The sequence below is a fragment of the Plodia interpunctella genome, chromosome 5, assembly GCF_027563975.2.
Source record: "Plodia interpunctella isolate USDA-ARS_2022_Savannah chromosome 5, ilPloInte3.2, whole genome shotgun sequence".
Lineage (NCBI taxonomy): Eukaryota > Metazoa > Arthropoda > Insecta > Lepidoptera > Pyralidae > Plodia > Plodia interpunctella.
In genome coordinates, this window is record NC_071298.1 from 602,264 (window position 1) to 624,204 (window position 21,941).

At 33.1% G+C, this 21,941-nt stretch overlaps 1 protein-coding gene across 1 annotated transcript in view; it reads right to left on the reverse strand.

Moving 5' to 3' along the window:
- Nucleotides 1–21,941, reverse strand: part of Nlg3 (Neuroligin 3) — an 82,712-nt gene that overhangs the window by 14,054 nt on the left and 46,717 nt on the right. The window contains exons 3-6 of the mRNA XM_053745622.1: nt 21,654–21,809; nt 13,420–13,617; nt 2,614–2,730; nt 2,062–2,187 (exon numbers count right to left, since the gene is read on the reverse strand). Of these exons, the coding sequence (XP_053601597.1) occupies nt 2,062–2,187; nt 2,614–2,730; nt 13,420–13,617; nt 21,654–21,809 (597 nt within the window). The remainder of the gene's footprint in view (nt 1–2,061; nt 2,188–2,613; nt 2,731–13,419; nt 13,618–21,653; nt 21,810–21,941) is intronic.

Consider the following 21,941-nt stretch of genomic DNA (forward strand, 5'->3'; position numbering starts at 1 on the left):
ACAGTAAAGTGGGCTGAGTGAAAATGTTGTCGTTCCCAAGATGAGAAAACTTGGCGAGACAATTTAATAATACGTGGACGCGCATTGGTTGACAACGAAAATGCTTACAGAGTAGAAGATACAACACCGCTGCTCTATTGCTTACAACTTTAGCAACTACAACATATTGCGGGATTATAGCTTATATGAAGTTTTTGTAATAACGCGGTATCCATAACATTGACAAGTGACGGACCAGAGATGATTAATAGTTTCGTTTAAGACATAAGTGAATGTTCAGTTGGTATTTCTTGAAGAAAAATGGCTTGAGAAATTAACTTTTCAATTGAGAAAAACATTATTCCGTATACGTTTTTATGTAATAAAATATGTAATGGTGTTAAAATTTAACTTAATTTTAATTAAAATTGGCGGTAAAATATACATAGTCCAAGAAAATATACAAGAATAATCTTTGTTATTTAATAACAAAGATTATTTTTGTAAGAAAATATACAAAAATAATATTTGTTATTTAATAACAAAGATTATTTTTGTATATTTTCTTGAACTATACGTAATTTTACCGCCAATCGAACACAAACTTATTGATGATTAACTATTAGCAATGTCTGTTAATAATTTCAACCTTGGTTGAAAAAACTAATCTCATACATTCTTTTCTAACATTATTATAGATTGTATTGTGTATTTCTACTTATTTTCTTCATCAATCCCATTTCTATTTCAATCTCCACAAATAACTCATTCAATATACTGTCAAGATGAATAACAGAATTTCCCAAACTTCACCAAACCAATCGACGAGTTGGTTATTATTGTCTTTGGCAAGTTGTGAGACTTCGAATACGGAATAAACTCAATGCTGTCGCCCATAGGGGAAAGAATTTGATGAATGGCCCTTGTTTGAAACTGTACACGAGATAAACCTGAATTAGCTGAGTTTTATAGCAATTTATCAAGTGTGAAAGTCTGCATGAGAGGAAAATTGAAATTTATTGAAAAATTCGTTGTATATGGCCAGTAATATGGTTGCTGCATAGGAATGCCGCCGTGTCAATATGAAAATTAAATTAAAAAATATATTAAAAAAAAGACGCGAATGTTATCTCTTGTTAGCTCCTGTTCAACATCAAAAATAACGTTTTATAAGATTTGTCGTATTGAGATTTACCTGTTAAATTAAATTTATATTGAAGAAAATATTTTTCTTTAATTAAGAGACTAAATTCTTAAAATCTTTTCTGTTAAAGCTTATAAATTTAAGTAATTTAATTAACGCTATGCTAAAAGCAAATTTTAAGTACATTTTTCGTTAAGGAAATACAAATTTACTCATTTAGGTATAGTGTATTTTATGGGTCTCAATTCAAAAAAGTTAATATGATTATTTTCGTTATTAAAGTGATCCTAATACAAATAAAAAAACGTTTCTTTAAATTACTTGAACATGGAGACCTCAATATTATTTGCATAATAAAATATTCAAAACACGACTCTATTCGTCCCACGCGCGACTCTCTTTATTTTTTTGTTCACTTTCGTGTTGATTTAAGTTATTTATTACTTGGCAGAGCGTATTATTGTTCATAATAAATCATTCTCGATTTAGTTCAACAGTATAATTGGGACTTTCGCCCGTTGTCGATCGATACTGTTTACAGTAATAATAAATACACCTAAGTAAAAAAATTGTTCAAATAGGATTATTCCACTACATATTCTCCTTTAGAAATCGAACGACTAAGTCATAACAAGCCTTAGTTGCAACAGCACACCTAAAGAGGCTTGGCATCAGGCAGGTGGTCGTAAAATCATAACCGAATCTTCAAAATTTTGATACTTATTAAGCGGAAATGAGCTTCAAGATGGTATAGTTGAGAAAAATACTAGGAAAACGCGAGTCTAAAAGAAAAAATTGTGTTGAACACGCGAATGCATGACCAATGCGTAATTTGTATGAGGGCTATATATTCACCGAAAACCAGCGTATCACCAAATGTATGCCGAACTCGCCCAAGTTCGGCGAACTTTTCGTGAGTAACACAACAACTGACGTACCAATAACGACGCCATCAACACTCGGGCCGAAAGCGTAAGCGAAGTCGGGCGCTTGCACTGGTGCTGACAGGAGCGCTTCGAGCGGCCTCTCTCGGAGGCAGCGCAAGAGGTCGGGTGGATTCAATTCTGAAACAACACATTTTTAATTTAAATCTGAACAGACACGATTTTCATAACTCCTATATAAAATACGTATGGATTCAGTAAAAAAAAAAAAAACAAATTGTTATGGTGTGTTTATTAAAAATTCAGATTAAAATTTCACATTGTAATTATTTTATAATAAAAAATGCAAAATAATGACATAACAACCTCACATCAATCACTATATGGAGCCACCGGCCATTATAATATATTCATTTCAAAAAATTTTAAAAAATCGACTGGTCATGCGATATTAGTTGATATTTTTCATATTATCTTCTAACAATAAGTCATATTCATACACTGCATTGGGCGAGCTTAGATCCAGAAACAAGTCCTGACGAGCGCGATATATTTTTGAATATTCTTTTAGTAACTATTCAATATTAACTAGTCAATTGTACTAACCTGGAGAACAGTTGGCATGGCTAGCCACCAACGCTGCGTACTTATTAGGATCGGCTACTAGGGACCAGGGGCTCAATCCTGAACCAGACATGAGGATCGCTCGGTGAAACAGGAGTCCTGGAACAAAAGATTTTATTTTTTATTTATTTAAATACAGGCTGCAAACTTTTTTTTTTCTTAAATCCTGTCATTTAAGAAAAAAACGTTTGCAGCCAGTATTTAAATAAAAAAATCACCCTAAATCGCCATTATTGTGTGGTAGTTCCATCTTTCTGGGAAGAAGGCTGGCTAATGAATTGGTCATCGCCATAGATTTATTATATGTTAGGTTATCGTAACCTATTGAAAGCACAGATTAATTCAGACGAATTTCTTGAAAAAATTAAAAGTACATTTCCTGTCCATAGCTTAGACAGATACCTAACTACTTAAATATTGAAATGAATGGACAATCTCCCCGGAGATTATCTCAAAACCGTCGAATTTCGCTTACTCGGGGAATTTTATCCAACGTAATTCTTGTACAAGCAAGCGATTTTGTATGAAGCACTTAATCTCAGACGTCCCCAAGGAGACATCGCTTTTTTAGAACACTTTTTATATTTACAATATTCGTAACTGTTTAGCTAAGATTTTATTATATTTATTTTTATTTCATAAAGTATTTCTAAAGTGTTACTTATTTAAAAAAAAAAATACTTTTTAATTTTTTTTATGGATTTTGTGTGCTCGGAGTTTTATCGTAATTTTTTTTTTATCTGTTATAATAAAGTATTAATAAGTTAACCCGATATTTAGTTCATTGTTTTGTAATCTACTTGCGTCGTAGCAATCAACTTTTGCGTTAATTTGAATCTGCGCATAAAAACGCAAAGTACGCCATTTTATATAAATGACGACGGCGCATGGATTAAAGTTAACGTCAAAGTTGACGAACCAACTCTTAGTGTCAGTCTAAAACCAAAACAATACATATTGAATCTTATAAAAGAAAATCGTTGTTCCAAGCAGTAAAACTTATTGAAACACGACGAAAATGGAAAACTTAAATCGGTATCACGTTCAATTTCTCCCCACTGTAAGTGTATTGTCGCCAATGTCTACGCAAAATAGCTCAAAACAGCTTCAATCTCGAGCTATGCACATAGTTACATTGTGTTCAGTTTCTTCTCTATTTGCTTGGGGCGGTTGGAGATTAAAAGAAATTGTTTTGTTCGTTGTTTTCGTTCACAATCTTCACTGTAATTTGTTTTCAACTAGCTGTGATCTCAAGTTTTGGTATCATTGCAGTTTTGAGATAAAAAGCAGTACCTACCTTGTATTGGCATGTGATTTATATTATACTCTTGTAATGTTTTTCTTAGAATGTATCTTATAGAAAAGTTATTAAATCTAACATGTGGTGCGATGTTAAGTGACTGTGATTTGTGTGTTATGGATTCTTTGTGATTTCTTTGTTACTTTTTTATCTCGCATGTAATTATGAACTAAGGATTTGCCGTATGCGCGTGTTGTATAAAAGTGTACATATAGGACACTTGGTTGTAGTTCTCATACCAAGTGAATTTTGTAATTCTTTATGAGAAATAAATATCTTTAAACCCAAGATTAAAATTTTATCACTATGAAATGTATTATAAAACAAATTAATTTATTTTCATTAACGATTTTCCGTCACAAATTTAAATGGAAATTTATTTTAATCATATAAAATACAATCTTTAATTTACAAATCAATAAAAATATATATTTGACATTGAAGAGTAGTAACGTTGCAGGAAGTATAGTCACTAGTGCGATAAAAGAAAATTGTGTTATTGTGCAATGAAACATTAATAATCATAACAGTTTATTTATCAAACAACAGCTCATTAAAATTTACAAAGATTTTACTCCCACACAAAAGCAAAAGGCAACAGCAAAAGGGATACATAGTTATGACTGCATCCATTTTGGTAATTTAACATGGCAAATATTCCTTTTTGTCTCTGTGGATACACAGATAAAAAATAATATTTGTCACTTATTTACAGTACTGGTAATCTGTTACCGTAGCCTTTGAAGTATGTAAATTCAATCCAAGTTTAAATCCAATTCAATATTTTCCAATTGTTGTCGGCTCAGTTTATTCATTGCTATTGGCACTGAAATGCAATGAAAATATCATTTGTTTTCCAAATAAATCGGCGCATTGACAGCTCCCAATTGATCGAGTGTAGATTCAACTGGATTTGGATTACGTTTATTGAGAAAGTATTGGTTTTATTAGAATTACTTTTATCGCAGGGGATTAGAATATTCGCTCTATATAAATATCGCTTGCTCGCGTTCTCTCTATTTTCGCGTGCCTTTATCTCCGTATCCATTTAAAATTATTTGTTAAACCAATTTTTACTAATGTAATTTTCGATAAGGCTATGTTAATCATCACAAAAATTATTATTATAAATGCAAAAATAAGTTAGTTACCCCTTCACACTTTATCTACTCAACCAATCTTCTTAAAATTTCTCTTCCATATAGTTAGAGCATAGCCTGTTCTTCCCCGTACATAGAGGACGGCGAAGAACATAGGCAACTTTTTATTCCGGGATAAAGTATCTCGTGGGTAGTTCACGCGGGCGAAGCCGCGGTTGAAAGCTCAATAAATTTATGAACCAGGAGTATCTTCCATTCTACTCTGTTCTCTGCCATAGATTTAACCTCCCTATGCGATACGACCTTTGCCTTGTTATTCATTTCATATCAATCAATATTTTTTTCTCATTAACAATTTTACATCGTGTTTAAATACTATTAAAGTACACATATAATCTATAGATATAAAAGTCATGCGTTACTGAGTGACTGACTGACAGACAACGCACAGCCGAAACTACTGGGCGTAGAAAACTGAGATTTGGTGTGCAGGTTCCTGGGACATTGTAGGGAGCCCTAAGAAGGGATTTTCTGAAATTCCCACGGGAAATCGATTTTTATTCACTTACGAAGTTGTGTGCAAAAGCTAGTCATAAAATCAGTTCCGATTCTTTTTACTAATTCTGTCAAGGAATTTAGCTCTCATTGAAGTCTGGCAGCCAGAAACACGTCCCGCCGTATTATCCGGGAATATTCTACACGTTTCAATACCCGCATTCAATTCCCGCCAAGATTTGCGGGAAGCTGAGCTGATACTGAGACCTCGACTGATATATTATGAGGGATTGACTGAAAATAATATACTATCTTTCTATTGTGTGGTATGCATAAAGTATGAGGATAAATGTGAGCTGAGATATTTCAAAGCACGCAAGACGATGCGATATTTCGAAGGAGCATATAACTTAAATTGTAATGAATCAAAGTAAACTTTGAATTAAAATAATAAAAAAAAATGTTCACATGTCTTCACATTAACACACAAAACAAATTTATTTAATCTGTAATCTAATAAACTATTTCTGTAACAAAACGCATTAAATTTTCATCACAAATAAATTAAAATGGTTATAGCATAAGACGTTTTATTTTAATAAATTTATAAAAGGAAACTTCCGAACTAAATTACAGCAAGCTTGAATAGAAATTCCTTACCCACGAAGACTTGAATTTAATCCACGTTATGTACACAAAGCGAAAGCGGAATAAAATACAGTGTCGTAAGGTACACTTGCTTTCCATTTAACTACATATTCCGAGTGCATTTTCTTCGTAATTTAGAGGATGATCTTATGAAATTTCTTACACTTGAGACGAGCGATGAAAAGTTTTCAGGCATTTATTTTTCCTTTTCTTTTTTATATAAAGCAATATCATCATATCATCATCTCAGCCACACAAAATCCTCTGCTGGACAGAGGCCTCTCCCAAACACTTTCACAAAGAACAATTGAAAACAGCTTGTGTCCAGCTTCCTGCGTCTGACGATATCGTCAGACTTATTTATAGTATAACTAACGTTTGCCGGCGGCTCTGCCAGCTTAAGTTTCTGGCGGAAAGATTTATTTTTCTGGGATAAAACTCTATATCCTCCTCCATACTTCAAATTAAATGTATGCAATATTAAGAAGATTGGATAAGCAGGTAAAGCATGAAGAGGTGATAAACAAACTTACTTTCGCTTTTATAACATAAGTTAAGATTAGGATACTACTAACCATTTTATATGATATGATATTCCATCGCTTATTTGCTTATAGTTTGCATTTTAATATGATCTGTATATCTTTGCAATTTTTGGATTGCGTTTACCTCTAGTTCACTAAATAAATATAAATATAAATAAATATACAAATCACACAGATTGAGCTAGCTCCAAAGTAAGTTCGAGACTTGTGTTATGGGATACTAACTCAACGATACTATATTTTATAACAAATACATATATAGATAAATATCCAAGACCCGGGCCAATCAGAAAAAGAACATTTTCCATCATGACCCGACCGGGGATCGAACCCAGGACGGACCTCTCGGTTCAGAGGCAAGCACTTTACCACTGCGCCACCGAGGTTGTCAATCTCTATTTTATGATTAACCTAAAATGTACTGTGTTAACTGCCATTTATTATGTGCACTTAAGTAAATAAAATAAAAAGGAAAGTCTATCCTAAAGCCAGTAAAAATCAGTCTCACATCGCACAATAGCCGGTAGAGCGGGACACGTCTCGCTTTATATTCTGCGAGAATTTCAATACCTTAAGATCCGGGACTGCGCTGGACGGGCAAGATATTTGCCTCATAGTTTCTATATTAACTCATTGTTTCTAAATTAATCTTTTTACACAACTACCCTAAAAAGGGGTACTATGTTTTGAGGAATCATATATTTTATTATTGTACAGATTATGCAGTATAAAAGTTAACGAGATTTGTAATTTAAATTCTATTGCACAAAATACAATTTTATTAGAAATCAAATTACCAAAATTATTACCAAATTATATAAGGCTATGTATCAAAATGAAAAATGATGTGTGCTGATGGCCTCATTGTTTGGTTATGTTCTTCTTTCTTCCTTTTCTAGTGGGTTATTGCTAAACACTAGTAATTACTATATTATTCAATTCCCCCAAAAGGCACCTGACATGATTTCTATGACTACCTACAGATTTGGTGATGTTATGTTAAGTTAACATTAACATTACATCAATAAATCTAGATGAGATTGCAATATACTATTTTGACAGCCTCGGTGGCGCAGCGGTAAAGTTCTTGCCACTGAACCGAGAGGTCCTGGGTTCGATTCCCGGTTGGGTCGTGATGGAAAATGATCTTTTTCTGATTGATCCGGGTCTTGGATGTTTATCTATATATGTATTTGTTGTAAAAATATAGTATCGTTGAGTTAGTATCCCATAACACAAGTCTCGAACTTACTTTGGGGCTGCTCAATCTGTGTGATTTGTCATAATATATTTATTTTTTATTTATTTATTTACATTATCCAATTATTAATCTACCAATATTTTTTTATTGTTATATCATCTAATTACTTTAAGTTATCCAATTAATATTTTGCCAATTATTGTATATTGTTATATCATCTAGATTTATTTGCCAGCTAAATGTTTTCTAGACTTGTACATTTGATTGATCTAGTTTATTTAATCAAAATCTGTTTCAGATGGCACAATAGCCCGCAGGATCGGGCACGTCTCGCGGTGCACACTGCTAGAATTTCAATACGTCTGGAACTGCACGGGATAGAACGTGAGTATCAATTCTGCTAACGATAAGTCAGTATCGGTGGCTCAATAGTCGAATAATTGTATAATGATTTAGTCTCATCTGAGAGTTTACTTGGTTTCTTCCTCAGTGCCAGTACAAGTTCCGCTTAGCTGTTTTTTCCACTGTTTTTGACCGTGTAGTTGGGCCATTTATTTATTAACACACAAAAAACTATTACAATATAATAATTGATAAATTACAAGTGTCTTTTGGTATTGTTCAAAATTATACATTTACATTTATTTGTAAAACATATACGTGATTTGTGATCTTCAAGTGTCTGAAAGTAACATAGGTATCTATTATGTTAGATTATGGAGATCGAGTATGTCATGCACACTCAAATGGTCAAACCGGTGGCGGCGTCGTGGATCGGGTCGGGAGGTTCCCTCTATTGTGGTTGAGCTTCGCGATGGCTGACTCACGCGTCAACTCGCGAACGGGTGTCAGCTCGATCTTTTATTAAAAGTTTTTTTTGTTTGGTTATATATATTTTTTCCTTTCATCAGCACTTGATCACAATCATAATATGTTTCAGTATACCTTTTGACCATGTACTTTATTGTGTACTTACATTGTTATATTACTGATAAAAAATTATACACAAATTTATATTTGAAAAATGGTAAGCCCTTCTGGCATAATAGGAACCAACACTGTTTGAATGAGTTTCTTTCGGCATTTCATTCTAGTTGTTTGTAGCTTTGGTAAATATCATTTAATTTAGAATATGACGTGAAAAAGTGCCTGTGAAGGCCTAATTTCTGAATAAATGATTTGATTTTGATTTTATAATCCAATAGATGTGTGCCTAAAAGCTTTTAAACATAATATTTATAATATACTAGAGAGGCGTAAAAAAAGGTAAATAATATTACTTTAGTATGTGTGTATGTAAAGTAAACAAAACAAAAGGTTAGTAAGCAATTAAGAGAAAAAAAAATTTAAGTAGGCCGAGATTTAGTAGTTTTTTATAGTTTAATGAACTTAGTATCTAGGTAATCTTCCTTGACAGAGTCATACCAGTACGAAGAATTTAGTCACAAGTCCCGTTGTTTATAATCAAATCTTGCAAGATTTCTCCTACTTCCAGTCGACCTACAGAGTTGAAATTTCCCACGTGGCTTCAGTTTCCGTGACGATACATTGTTATGATGAGCATGACCTGATGGTGCAGCCCGACCGGAGCTCCAAACGAGGGAACTCCTTACACGTTTACAGCACGGACATGGGTTTTTTGTCAGGCGTTAAATGCCATAAGATCTCTCTGATGACAGTAAAAGCTTGTGGCCAAAATGACATTTTTGTAAAAAAAACTTGTTTTAATTTTGTCCTCCATGCCAGGCGCGGGTTTTGCGGTATTACAACCCCGAATGCAACTGAGAACACGCGAAGATAAGAGAGAAAGAAATAGAACTTTGTGGTAGTAATAATGAAATTCAAATGTTACACTTAACACCTTTTTGTTTTACTAAACTGACAAATTTATTCATAAACATTATCTGGCATTTTGTCAATGACCTAAATCACAGCAATAAATATTCCATTTTCACATAGTAAACAAACTAACAACTCAACTATATCCATGACGAAATTCTGCTAAGGAATCCGTAATACTGTGTAAACAGGCCTAAGTAAACCCACATGGCACAAATACTTATTGTTGTGGGCCCACGTTGTGCGGCCAATCGACGTACATTACTGGGTTTTGTCTCGTGTTAACGCACCGGCCACGTCAACACAAAGTAATGTATGTACGACAATTGGGTGCTACCGTGCGCGGAATCATGGTTTTGTTAAAGTTTTGTTTAAAATGTATGTTAGCCGAGTCAAATGTTCTCAACTATTTCAGTTTATTAAATAGAGATGTTGACAGTCCTAAAGTTTTGTATATAAGCAGTAAAAATAATAATTGAAAATATTTTTGTGCTTTTAAATACTTACAACGTTGCGTACTACAGATTTCTTTATCTATGTTAAATGGAAATTTTGAAATATATTGTAAAGAAAAACAACTAATCATTTTATTTAAATTCTCTTTTCTTTATAGACTGACATTCGCAATGATTAAGAGAAAATTATTACTAAAAAATTTATCAACAAAATACGACTTTGATATCTCACTCTTCCATCCAAGTGAATATAAAAATTATTACCTTAAAAGCTGCACGACTTGGTCGCAGACACATAATATATTTAATGCACAAGCCAAGTGAACAAAATGCACATTCTGCTTTCAAGAAAAATCTCAGTTTCAACCCTGAAAATGCACAATAAAATCCGTGTAACACTATTCTGAGAGCATTCGGAACTCATCTCATTTATTCTTAGTCTTTTAATGTAGTGCTCTGGCAATGTTTTATATTTTTTACACGTTGTGTGTTTTAGTTAAATTATAATTTATTTAATGATAATATTACTACATGGACCAGAGTGTGAGTTAAGACCGTCCGTTTGAGATCGAAAGGTCCCTGGTTTGAATATTACTCGTGCCACATGAGTTTGTGTACCAATCTGACTATTGTATAGTAGTCTTCTTTGACCATCATTTGCTTCCGGAGAAGGAAAACATCGTGAGTGAACTTAGTTCACAGTTTAAGTTCATTATTGTGTATGCGACTACTTCCCACTAGATGTCGGTAGGAAGTCGAAAGTCCTGTCAGTCAGATGCCTGTAGGGTACATGAATAAAATATGACTCCACTGTTAGTAATAACACAAACGAAAAGAAGAAGAATATTAATACATATCATAAAACACAGCCGTCCTCCACGACTGTTTCTAAGCTTTACTATTTTAAATCACAGATTTTTATGCAGTGTTCAATGTTATTTAGAAAATTTATTTCCAAATGTTTGAAAGCTTCGTGCAACGCGGCCGGGTGATTAATATTTAAAACTAGCTATTGCCCGCGGCTTGGCCCGAGTGAATTTTATAACAAAATTTCAGTATTTTTTTTATCGCATACTCTGTAAGACTGGTAAACATATATGATTCAAATTCGCATTTTTTCTCATCTTTTGTTCAATTTTCTCTTTCCCGCTGCGTGTCTCGTCCCGCAAACTTGTCCAATCCCGCTTCCTGCTATGTAATGTAAAGTAGATATCCCGTACCGTTTCCTACATATTGTGCCATCATGTTTTTTGCAATGTGTCCCGTCCTGTTTCCCAATATGTGTCTCCTTCCCATTTCCCGTTCCGACTCCCACTCCAGCTTTCTGCAACGCGTGCCGTCCCATTTTCCATAACGTTTTACTTCCCGGTTTTTTATTAAACACAAACGTAAATAAAACATTTTTTGTATTTACTATTACTGTTATTTGCTACAAAAAGTAAGTGTGCCAACTTTCAGCTTTTTTTATCTTGAAAATTGTATTAAGTCCCATACAATCTTTCACTCCCCTTATAAAGGGATTAAGGGTTAATTTTTAGAAAAATCTGAGACACGTATTCATTACTTTCTTGTAAACAACCAAAATCCAAATTTTCAAGTCACTAACTTCAACGGTGTAGAACTTTCACATTTACAGTATTTCACCCTCTTCGGAGTAGAATTTCCAAAAATCCTCTCTTAGTGCTCACCTACACTCACCTACATGCTAAATTTCATCCTTCTTCCCGCCCAGCAGTTTCGGGTGCACGTTGTCAGTCAGTCACTCAGTAACGGAAGAGTTTTATACTGATATATTGGTACAGACTGCGCCCATTATATCTATATCAGACTTTAATCGATAAAAGCAATTTGTTTATATTCTGTTTACACCTTTCTACAAAATTTTAAAGTAAATCTGCTCCGTGGATCGTTATTTTAATTTTCCTACAGGACCCCCTCATTTTTCGGGATGAAATGTCTACAAGATGTTAACCCGGAATTCCGAGGCATTTTTGATTCATAATTAGTTTTCCAATTATCCTACGGGAACATGACCATTTACCGGGATGAAATGTATCTAAGATGTTAACTCGGTATATCACCTACATACTAAATTTCAAGCAAATCGGTCCAGTAAATTTCGAGTAGATGCGCCTTCAGACAGACAGACAGATAAAAATTTCCAAAACTGCATTTTCGTCATCTATATCAGTAACTAAGTATATTCCATGAAGAATTAAAAAAATATATCCAATGTACAAATTTGGCCTTTCTTCAATTTTATTACATGTATTGATGATATTTATTACAAATTGACAGTAATAGTTTCCTTATAAGCCTGTAAATCACAAATTTTTCAGTTTTTTCTTAACAGTTTTCTTCGGAGACGAGGCTCAAGATATTTGGCTCAGGACATCACACTAGTTGGTAGTTATTTGAGCCATAAGTCTATTAATATTACATTTACTGTTGCGTGAGTGCCGCGCTTCAAAACCATTTTCTTTAATTAAAACGCCAGAGCGTTACTTAAACCAAAACGACAATTGACATAAACATTTTTGATGAACCAAGAATCCGCTAAATAAGAGAAAAAAAGAGACTCAAATATTCGAGCACGTTTTAATAATCGAGTTAAAATTCATTCCACCATAAAAGCGAAGGTAGAAAACAAATTGCTGCATTAAAACTGTTCTGATTGCAATCCCAAATCTAATTTCAGTGCATATCCCCAAATGCAGTGTTATATTAACGGGATTTCGAGTCTTTGTGTGAGGCCTCCAGGGGAACAGTTTATGATAGTAGGATGCTTTCATTTGCTCCACACGATTTGTATTTATGACTCTTGGGTAAAGGTTTCCTGATGGTATAGAACTGAAGCAATAAATGAAAATCAATATTATAGTAGCGCAATGCTATTACCCTATTTAGAATCTCATGCAATCGCTGTAACACTAACATTTGTGATGTTTTATTCTTAGCCATTGTTATTATTTAAACTTTTTTGTTTAAACGACTTACGTATTTCTTCGTTTATATTTAATCTATATGTTACATTCTGGTATACATCATGAGACTGTATATGATATATTGTTGTAAAACACAGTAACTTCTTAAACAATATTGTGCTTAAATCTGTGAATACATAACGTTTACAAAATTATGCATCCCAGTTAATCTTTTTGTAAATGTTTGTTGGTTCCTATTAAATATAAAACACGAGCTTCACCTTCAGGCACGGCCAGTGAGGTGAGTAGGAAGTGGACGCACGCGGCGCCGGTGCCGTGTCCCATGAGGGTCACGTTGCTAGGGTCCCCGCCGAACACGGCCACGTTCTCCTTGATCCAGTGCAAGGCTGCGATCTGATCCATCAGCCCGTAGTTGGCTGGCGAGCGCGGGTAGTCGTCTGAGCGGGGGTTGAGGAAACCTGAGGACAGAATGAACATTTAATTGGCTATTAACAGATTCACCTAATAATAATCAATCGTAAAAATTTAATTAAGTTAAATTTTAGAAATTGTACTTTTTTATTTTTTTCCTTGGTTTGATTGGTACCACAGAGAAGTTGAAAGGATGTTCTTTGGAAGTTTGATTCCTCATAACCTTACTTTGAGAACCTTTCTTCAATTTATCCTTTTTGTTCAATTTATTTATGAAATTTCTTTGTTTTTTTTTTTATTTATTTATTTCACATATAAAGAACAAATATATATAGTACATAATATAAGAATACTGACAAAAACCACAGAGGTTTGTCCACAGTGAGCATCAACGTCAGGTTAGATGACTGTATTTAATAAGTACTCGTATAATATTAGTATTAATAATCTAAAATATTATTTTTTCTGAAATAGAATATGAAACTTTTTTCATTATATTTTATCATTATTAAGGCAAGGGAATTCAAAGTCAGTAATTCGTCTTAAGGCTCTTTGAAGTTAGTAATAGCCCAAATTGGCTGATTCTTATTTTAAAAAATAAAAAACAATAATTAACGCCTCCGATTAGAATGAGGAACGACAATTTACAAGGAAAATGTATTCATGGTCCGCGCAAAAGTTGAAGACTCTTTTAATTTGAAGGTTATTGTATTGTGGCTACGTATATACAATTATTCTTATTTATTTATATGAAAAACGTCTTAAATATGTTATATTATTAAATATTACTTATCAAAGCATAAAGAAAAACCTGTGACCTATCAGTGGGGATGTTTTAATGGCTGTCGATGATTATAATAATGAAACATGCAATTTTTTAAAATATAGTGACATTGTTTTAGCTATCTATTTCTTCTAAAACAGAGTGTGTTAGGTTATATTAAAATGTTACTCATACTTCAAACAAAATCATCTGAATTTGACGATATTATGTAAAACAATTTATAAGCAAATAGGTAAAACTTTCCGACCTTTTTATAATCATTCGGCTGGAAAATTGGCTATTTTCATTCAAAATTAAGTCGCAGTCTCATCTAATTAACCTAAGGCTGAAAAAAATACTTTTGAAACAAAAATATCTTCAGTCTTATCCTTAATCCACCCGGGGCGGAATTAATTTGCATAAATATCTTATTATTCAAAACAATTTTGTTGAAACTTCAATTACTCCAACTAAAATAAAAATATATTACACTAGATGCTGCCCGGGGCTTCGCTCCCGTGGAAATTTTGAGAAAAAATATAGCCTATAGCAATCTTGGATAACGTACCTTTCTAATTATGAAAGAATTTTTGAAATCAGTTCGGTAGTTTCGAAGATTACCTGCCCCAAACATGCAAACTCACAAACGCTTACGTCTTTATGATAATAAAGTAATTTAAAGTCTAATTTCACAAGTAAGGTTATTTAGTCAAAGACAAAATCATTTATTCAGAAACTAGACCTTCACATCACAGTCACTTTTTCATATCAAATTTTATATTATATAGTAATTTCTTAAAAAGCTACAAATTACTGGTAGGTATATTTCAGAACGAAGGACGCTAAGAAGAAATGCCGAAACAAACTCATTTAAACACTAGTGTTGGTCACTAGCATGTCAGAAGGGCTTACCATTGGAACCAAACCCTGAATTTGGCATAGTAATACAGGCACCTTTTTGAAATTTTTATTATTCATATTTTATTGGCTAGTATTTTTTTCTTCTGTGTTAATTTCTGAAGCGGTGGTGGTGTAATGGTTAAGACGCCCGCCTGTGGATCGAAAGGTCCCAGGTTCGAATCCTACTCGTGCCACATGAGTTTATATACCAATTTGACTCATGTATAGTAGTTTTCAACGACCACTTGCTTCCGGTGAAGGAAAACATCGTGAGGAAACCTGCACACTGGTTGATTCTTATTAACTTGCGTGTGAAATGGAGAAGGCAAATGGCAAACCACTCCATTAATAATGCCAAGATGCGTGTTTCATTCCACGTAATAACCACGACCCTCAGCCATGAGGAATACGACTATGAAGAAGTTAAATTCTAAAAATATAAACCACTTGAAAATGGTAAATTTTTGGTATAAATGTCATATTTTCGACACAGGTAGATGAGGACTTTTCAAAAATAATAATTGGATTTTACTTTGAATAGTTTGTGTGCACGTAATGAAAATATCACGGTTGTTAGCCAGTTCATCAAATATTCTGTTGAAAATCGTGGCACACACAAGTTGGTGAAAAATTTCGGTATTCTTCATAAGGCATCCTTTTGTCACGGTGCTTCGCTAACGAAGCGAACTTGTAACATTGTTGGGAAATTTACAAATACGTAGAAATTACTTGGACACTTTGTTTACGCCATTCATTGTACTCGTATAAGTACATAGCTATATGTATAATAGGGTTGTTTTCTACAAGTTAAATTATATATTTGTAAAGAAACACTTTGTTTCACTGACTTAGCATCAAAGTTTAATCTAGTTTGTGTTTATTATATATAGGTCAGTGTCACATGTAGATACTGCTTTATCGATAGTGTTGGTTGTCATACTCAAAATGATAAAACTGTATCTACCATGTGACACTGACCTTATGATGAACACAACCTAGATTTAACTTACATTCTAAGTCTAAGAAACAAAGTGTTTTGTTATATATTTTTAAGAGTTTTGACTAAAACTGAAACCTTTAGATTGTTAGTAAAGTTAAAGAATTTTTTTATTAATCAACTAGCTTTTGCCCGCGGCTTCGCCCGCGTAAATTTCCCACGGTAACATTTAATTTCCGTATATCACGGGAACTGTAAAAAACCTACATTTCGCGTGTGATGCGCGTTCAGACAGACAGACAGACAAAAATTTGCAAAACTATATTTTCGTCATCTATATCAGTAAATAAGTATATTCCATGAAGAATAAAAAAAAATCCAATGTACAAATTTGACCTTTCTTCAATTTTATTATATGTATTGATTTATTTTATTTATAGTACACAATTGGAAGTGAGTAGGTATCGTTAAAATATGTGTGATGTCTACGGGTAACTCCAAAAAAAAAAGCCGGTCAAGAGTGAACTTTCTTACTATTGTATTTTAAGTATTGTAGTTAGTACCTAAATTAAGATTTTTAGGTTAAATTAGGTACCTTACAAATACAGAGCCAAGCGGTGGGGCAAGTGCCCCATCCTGCCCCACCGTAGCGACGCACATGCGTTTAATTAGCTCGTGGAAACATGCGTTTAATTAGCTCACTAGCATGGAGATCTACTCGTAGATCAGTTTTTCTACATAACCTGCACGTTAGTACATAAAACATGTAAAAGTAGACTTATAGCGAATTAATATAGAATATATATCTCTATCAGAATTTATAAAAATTACTTACTACGTATGAATACATAGGTATAATCAAACTACTTCAAGCGTGTAATTTTAATTCGCGACAATTAAACGGATCTTTATTTTCCCCTTCAACAATTCGACCACTTAGAAGCGCTCCATTGTTTTAAACGCCATGTCTCCTAAATACGTAACATCTTCAAAACCTTTGACAACAAAATAACCATAGAACAGATAGTACCTTCATAAGTTACCTATTTAAAAAGAAGTTAGTTAAGTTTAAAAAGAATAAAGTTACTTTTAAACCTATTTTTTTTTATATATTTGATCGAGCGAGCGAAGCGAGCGAGTTCTAACATTCTACTTGGGCCAAAAATATTTATTTATGTTTGTAACGCGATAACTTTCGAACCGTTGGTCCGATTTTGATGAAATATAAAAGATGAAATTTTTAAGTTCGCGGGGCATATAGGTAAGGTCCTTTTGAAATATTCTCATTTTTGTAAATAAACATTTTATTGTGTTCACAAGGTTTATGTTCGTGGCGAACAACTAGACTTGTTATTTTCATGTCGATGTCTGATGGTTATTTTATATTAAGTGAAGTTTTGGCGTTAGCTATTAAGTCAGTTGAGTCCTTCATAATATGACGACCTCGGTGGCAAAGCGCTTGCCTCTGAACCGAGAGGTCCCGTGTTCGATCCCCGGTTGGCTCATGATAGTAAATGATCTTTTTCTGATTGGGACTGATGTTTATCTATATATGTATTTGTTATAAAATATAGTATCGTTGAGTTAGTATCCCATAACACAAGTCTCAAACTTACTTTGGTGCTAACTCAATCTGTGTGATTTCTCCTAATAAATTTATATTATATATATACGATATTTATATTTATATATGTAGGATATAGAGCAGACATTGAATTGATACGACGTCTATTCTCTTTATAATTTGCACCTTAATGTAAGAGTCCTCACAAACGTTGCTCGAATAATACAGAAATAAACTTTGATCGTCTACTAAGTGGAATATTATCCTTCAAGACAATGGCACGAGATAGGGTTGTCACAACCAGGATTTTCTTTGCCGTCCCGGAGATAAACGATGAATTAATTTAATTAAAGCTTTTTGGAATTAAAACTATTGTCTCTATAATTTTCAGTTTGTTTTTTGTATCAATTTAATATACAAAAATCTTGAGTATACTCCTGAAGGATATTGACAATCTAATCAAACAACTTGGCAATCTAATGGGATTTCTGTTATTATACCTACTTTGTTTAGTTCAGTTCGATTATTGCTTAATTATATAGCCCTATAAAAGTATTCACACCCCTACAACCGAAATATTACATCAGATTCACATTTCAAATTGCCACGCAAGGGTCCAAAGATGGGACAGATCATCGTAAAGGAAATAGTTTTGGATATAATGACCATAGAGAGAAGAGCATTCAGGAAATTTCAAAATTCTAGACGATACAAATAACTGGTTTATTACGATTATTTCCAAATTTTCCGTAGAATATATATTGTAAGTACATAACATGATAGTTTTCCACAGAATTTGGCTTTTTAACTATTAAAAAAAAATATCCACAGACAAAAAAATGCTTAAAACTTTGGTCATACTGATCGTTAAAATATTTTTTATCATTATTAGTTATGACACATTAAAAATATTAAAAATAGTAGAAAATAAAATAGTTATTTACAATTTTTACAACATTTATATTTGTATCAACGCAATCGAATAAACAGAAGTATCGGATGAGATTTACTTCTAATTAAGTATGAAATATATATACACACGATACCCTTGTATCTACTAAATAGTTTCTTGATCTCCACTAGAGATGGGCAACGGAATATTTTAACTAATAATAAAAACCGGTATTGTAAACTTAAAACAACGGTACCGGTTTGTTATTGCACAAAACACATACTGGAAAAATACAGTTTCAAAACACAGTTCCAATGATATGTATTTTTCGACACTAAGTGGAATCAATATGAGGAATACTATTTCGTAAAATTGCTGTTATTTGAAATTACGCTCAGTTATATTATCCTCAAAAAATATATATTTGAGAATATAAATACAAAGGTACTCCTTTATTTCTATAGCGAAAAAAAATGGATAGAGACATTGGCGTATACTAAGAAAATCATATTATGCTAAAGGCACGTTACCGATACAGTTTTGGTACCGAAAGAGCCGACCCATCTCTAATCTCCGCTAAGGGAATAGAGGACAATACGAATCAATGTTAATTTCCACGCTAATATTAACGGAATCCCTGTTATAACTGCTAATTCTCCTATTATTGTTTGCTCGAGTGTTGTACAGTTAACAGCAAATTATATTATTTACATTCATGGCAAATTCGCCACTATTACCGTTGCACAAAGTAACTTGGTGTACACGGGACTGTACTGTTAATGTGTGTAATAAGTACTTCCACAGTTGCGCTATATTTGTTAGTAAATAGTTTGGGACAACTGTGTCTCGTAAAATTATATGTTGGGCTTGTATTAGGCAGTTTTGTGATAGTGACATTGGGTAGCAACGTTATGCAAAGATGGATATTACTGTGAAACACCGGTTTACTTTGCAAACTTGTGAAACACCGGTTTTTTGAAATCAACGCACGTAAAATACCTAAACAACTTAGTTATTCTATATAAGCGACTCAACGAACACAGGTAAACATTAAGAGGTTTTCGAAGTTCGGTAACTGATGTAAAAAAAAAATCTTACTGGTTTCAAATTTCCACGCTTAGGTTTTTAAGTAGAACTGAAGGAGAAGGCGAGCGTAGTGTCGTATCAAAGCCTAAAATGTAAATCCAGGAACAGACTGATGTCGCGAATACTCCACCGAGAAGATTAGTCTAATTTAAGACATGGGACCTCGTGTCTTAAATAGGAAGAACATTTTTGACCAAAATTGAATGAGAATTCATTTGATAATTACCATAACGTATTATGATTGACACGATATCCAAAATTTACAAATAGCTTCAAATCATGCATTGTCACACAAATGAATACATTTTGAATTAAATTTAATGAAAAAATATGAATAATTCATAAAAATCCCACGAGAACCTCGTCAGTTTATAATGCTCCGATTGTGCGGTGTTTTCGGGAAATACCGAACATTCAACACAAACGTCAAAACGCTAAGTTAACTTGGCTTAACGACTGTCACCTTAAGATAACGCTGACAGCTTGACAGCTCGACGTGTCCGACGCGGGATAATCTCAGTAAATGCCAGAGGGTCACTTGCACACTCTTTGTGTTAAATATTTAGTGTACAGACGGGAACTCAACAGATTTCCGTGTGAAATACTAAATAAAATATCAATATTAGTTTTCATAATGCGAAACTAGACTGGGTGTGCCTAATTTTAGGATAGTTCATAGTTCTTTATTGCTTTCATTTGGTGTACATTAGGTCTTATTGTAAGTAACATTTTAAGTGCTCAAATGAGACCTGGATGGGCGTTGCAATTTAATTATCGTTATATAATATTAAATATTAAATTATTATTACTATTAAAGCATTATATTATTTCATATTATAGTTAATTAATTCATATAATAAAATATCACGTATATCGCGGGTATCGCGAGTCTATACAGGTTAATTCATGACAAGCTACTCACAGCGCCTGTTGATATCGGTTTTTAGTCAAATTCGTTCCAAGAATATATTTTAGAGTAACCATATTGTATAACTTTCAACATTATCGCTATAATAATATAAACATCAATGTTTCATCCCTACTTTATTTATTTCCAGCCCTTGACCTCGCCAAATTGAGGCGAAGTGGTTATACTTAAGAATTGTTATAACAGAGTTACTAAACTTACTTTATCTTGTGAATTAGAGTGCCTCTCTCTTGAGATACGTGAGATTTAAATCAAGATTTCAACAAACTTTAAGACATACATTTCATGTCTTTTTAACTAATATAATAAAGTAGTAATTTTAGAGATAGAATGTTCCAATTCTATATTTAAATGATGAAATAAATGTATAAAATCTTTTATATGTACACATATATAAATATACATATTTGATAAGCTTTGAAAAAAATATTTTAAATAATTCTAATCAAGAATAGAATCAAAATTGAATGTGTATAATAAAAACAAAAAAAAAATACCATTTAGACGAAATAACTATTAAACCGAGCCAAGTTAAGTAATCAAATGTTAAGTGGTGTTACCATAATTATAGCAAATAACTACTTTTACTTCAATATAGCGAGCGGACACGCAAAATAGATATTAGTGTTGTGTTTGATCGAGTGGGGGATATCTTACTAATCGATCTTCTTTTGAAGTGTTAATAAAAAAAATCGAAAAATTACTTTTTTGTTACGAAGTTTTATTGACAATAAACGGTTATTTAGAACTATGAAAAGACCCTACCCTATTTCATAAAAAAAAAACTTTAAAATATTTTTGATAAGTATTACGATTGTCACAAGACATAGTTTAGCTTAAAGTAAACATTAATTTTTAAATAACAGAGCTAGGCTTTAGATAATTATCATCTTAACAAGTGAAGAAGAAGAATAAGAAAACGGAACTTGAGCTCCTGCGCTCCATGGGGCGGGAGCAAACCGAGAGAATGCTGAAAAGAGACAGAAAGAGTATGTAGAAGTGAGGTCACTCACCCAGTATCCCGAGCCTGTAGTTGATGGTGACCACGACCAGCCCAGCTTGTGAGGCGAGGACGGTGCCGTCGTATGGGTTGCCTGAACTCCATTCGTAGGACTCACCGTGGACGAAAACCAGGACTGGGTACCGCGCGACAGCGTCTCGGACCCCAGCTGGGAAAGGAAATATGACATTAATATTTTAAATTTTAAATATGGAAAAAAATAATAAGTAACACGTTTCAGCTATTGGAATGAATTTATCTTTATCTTGAACTAGCCACTCGTCCCGGCTTGGCACGGGGA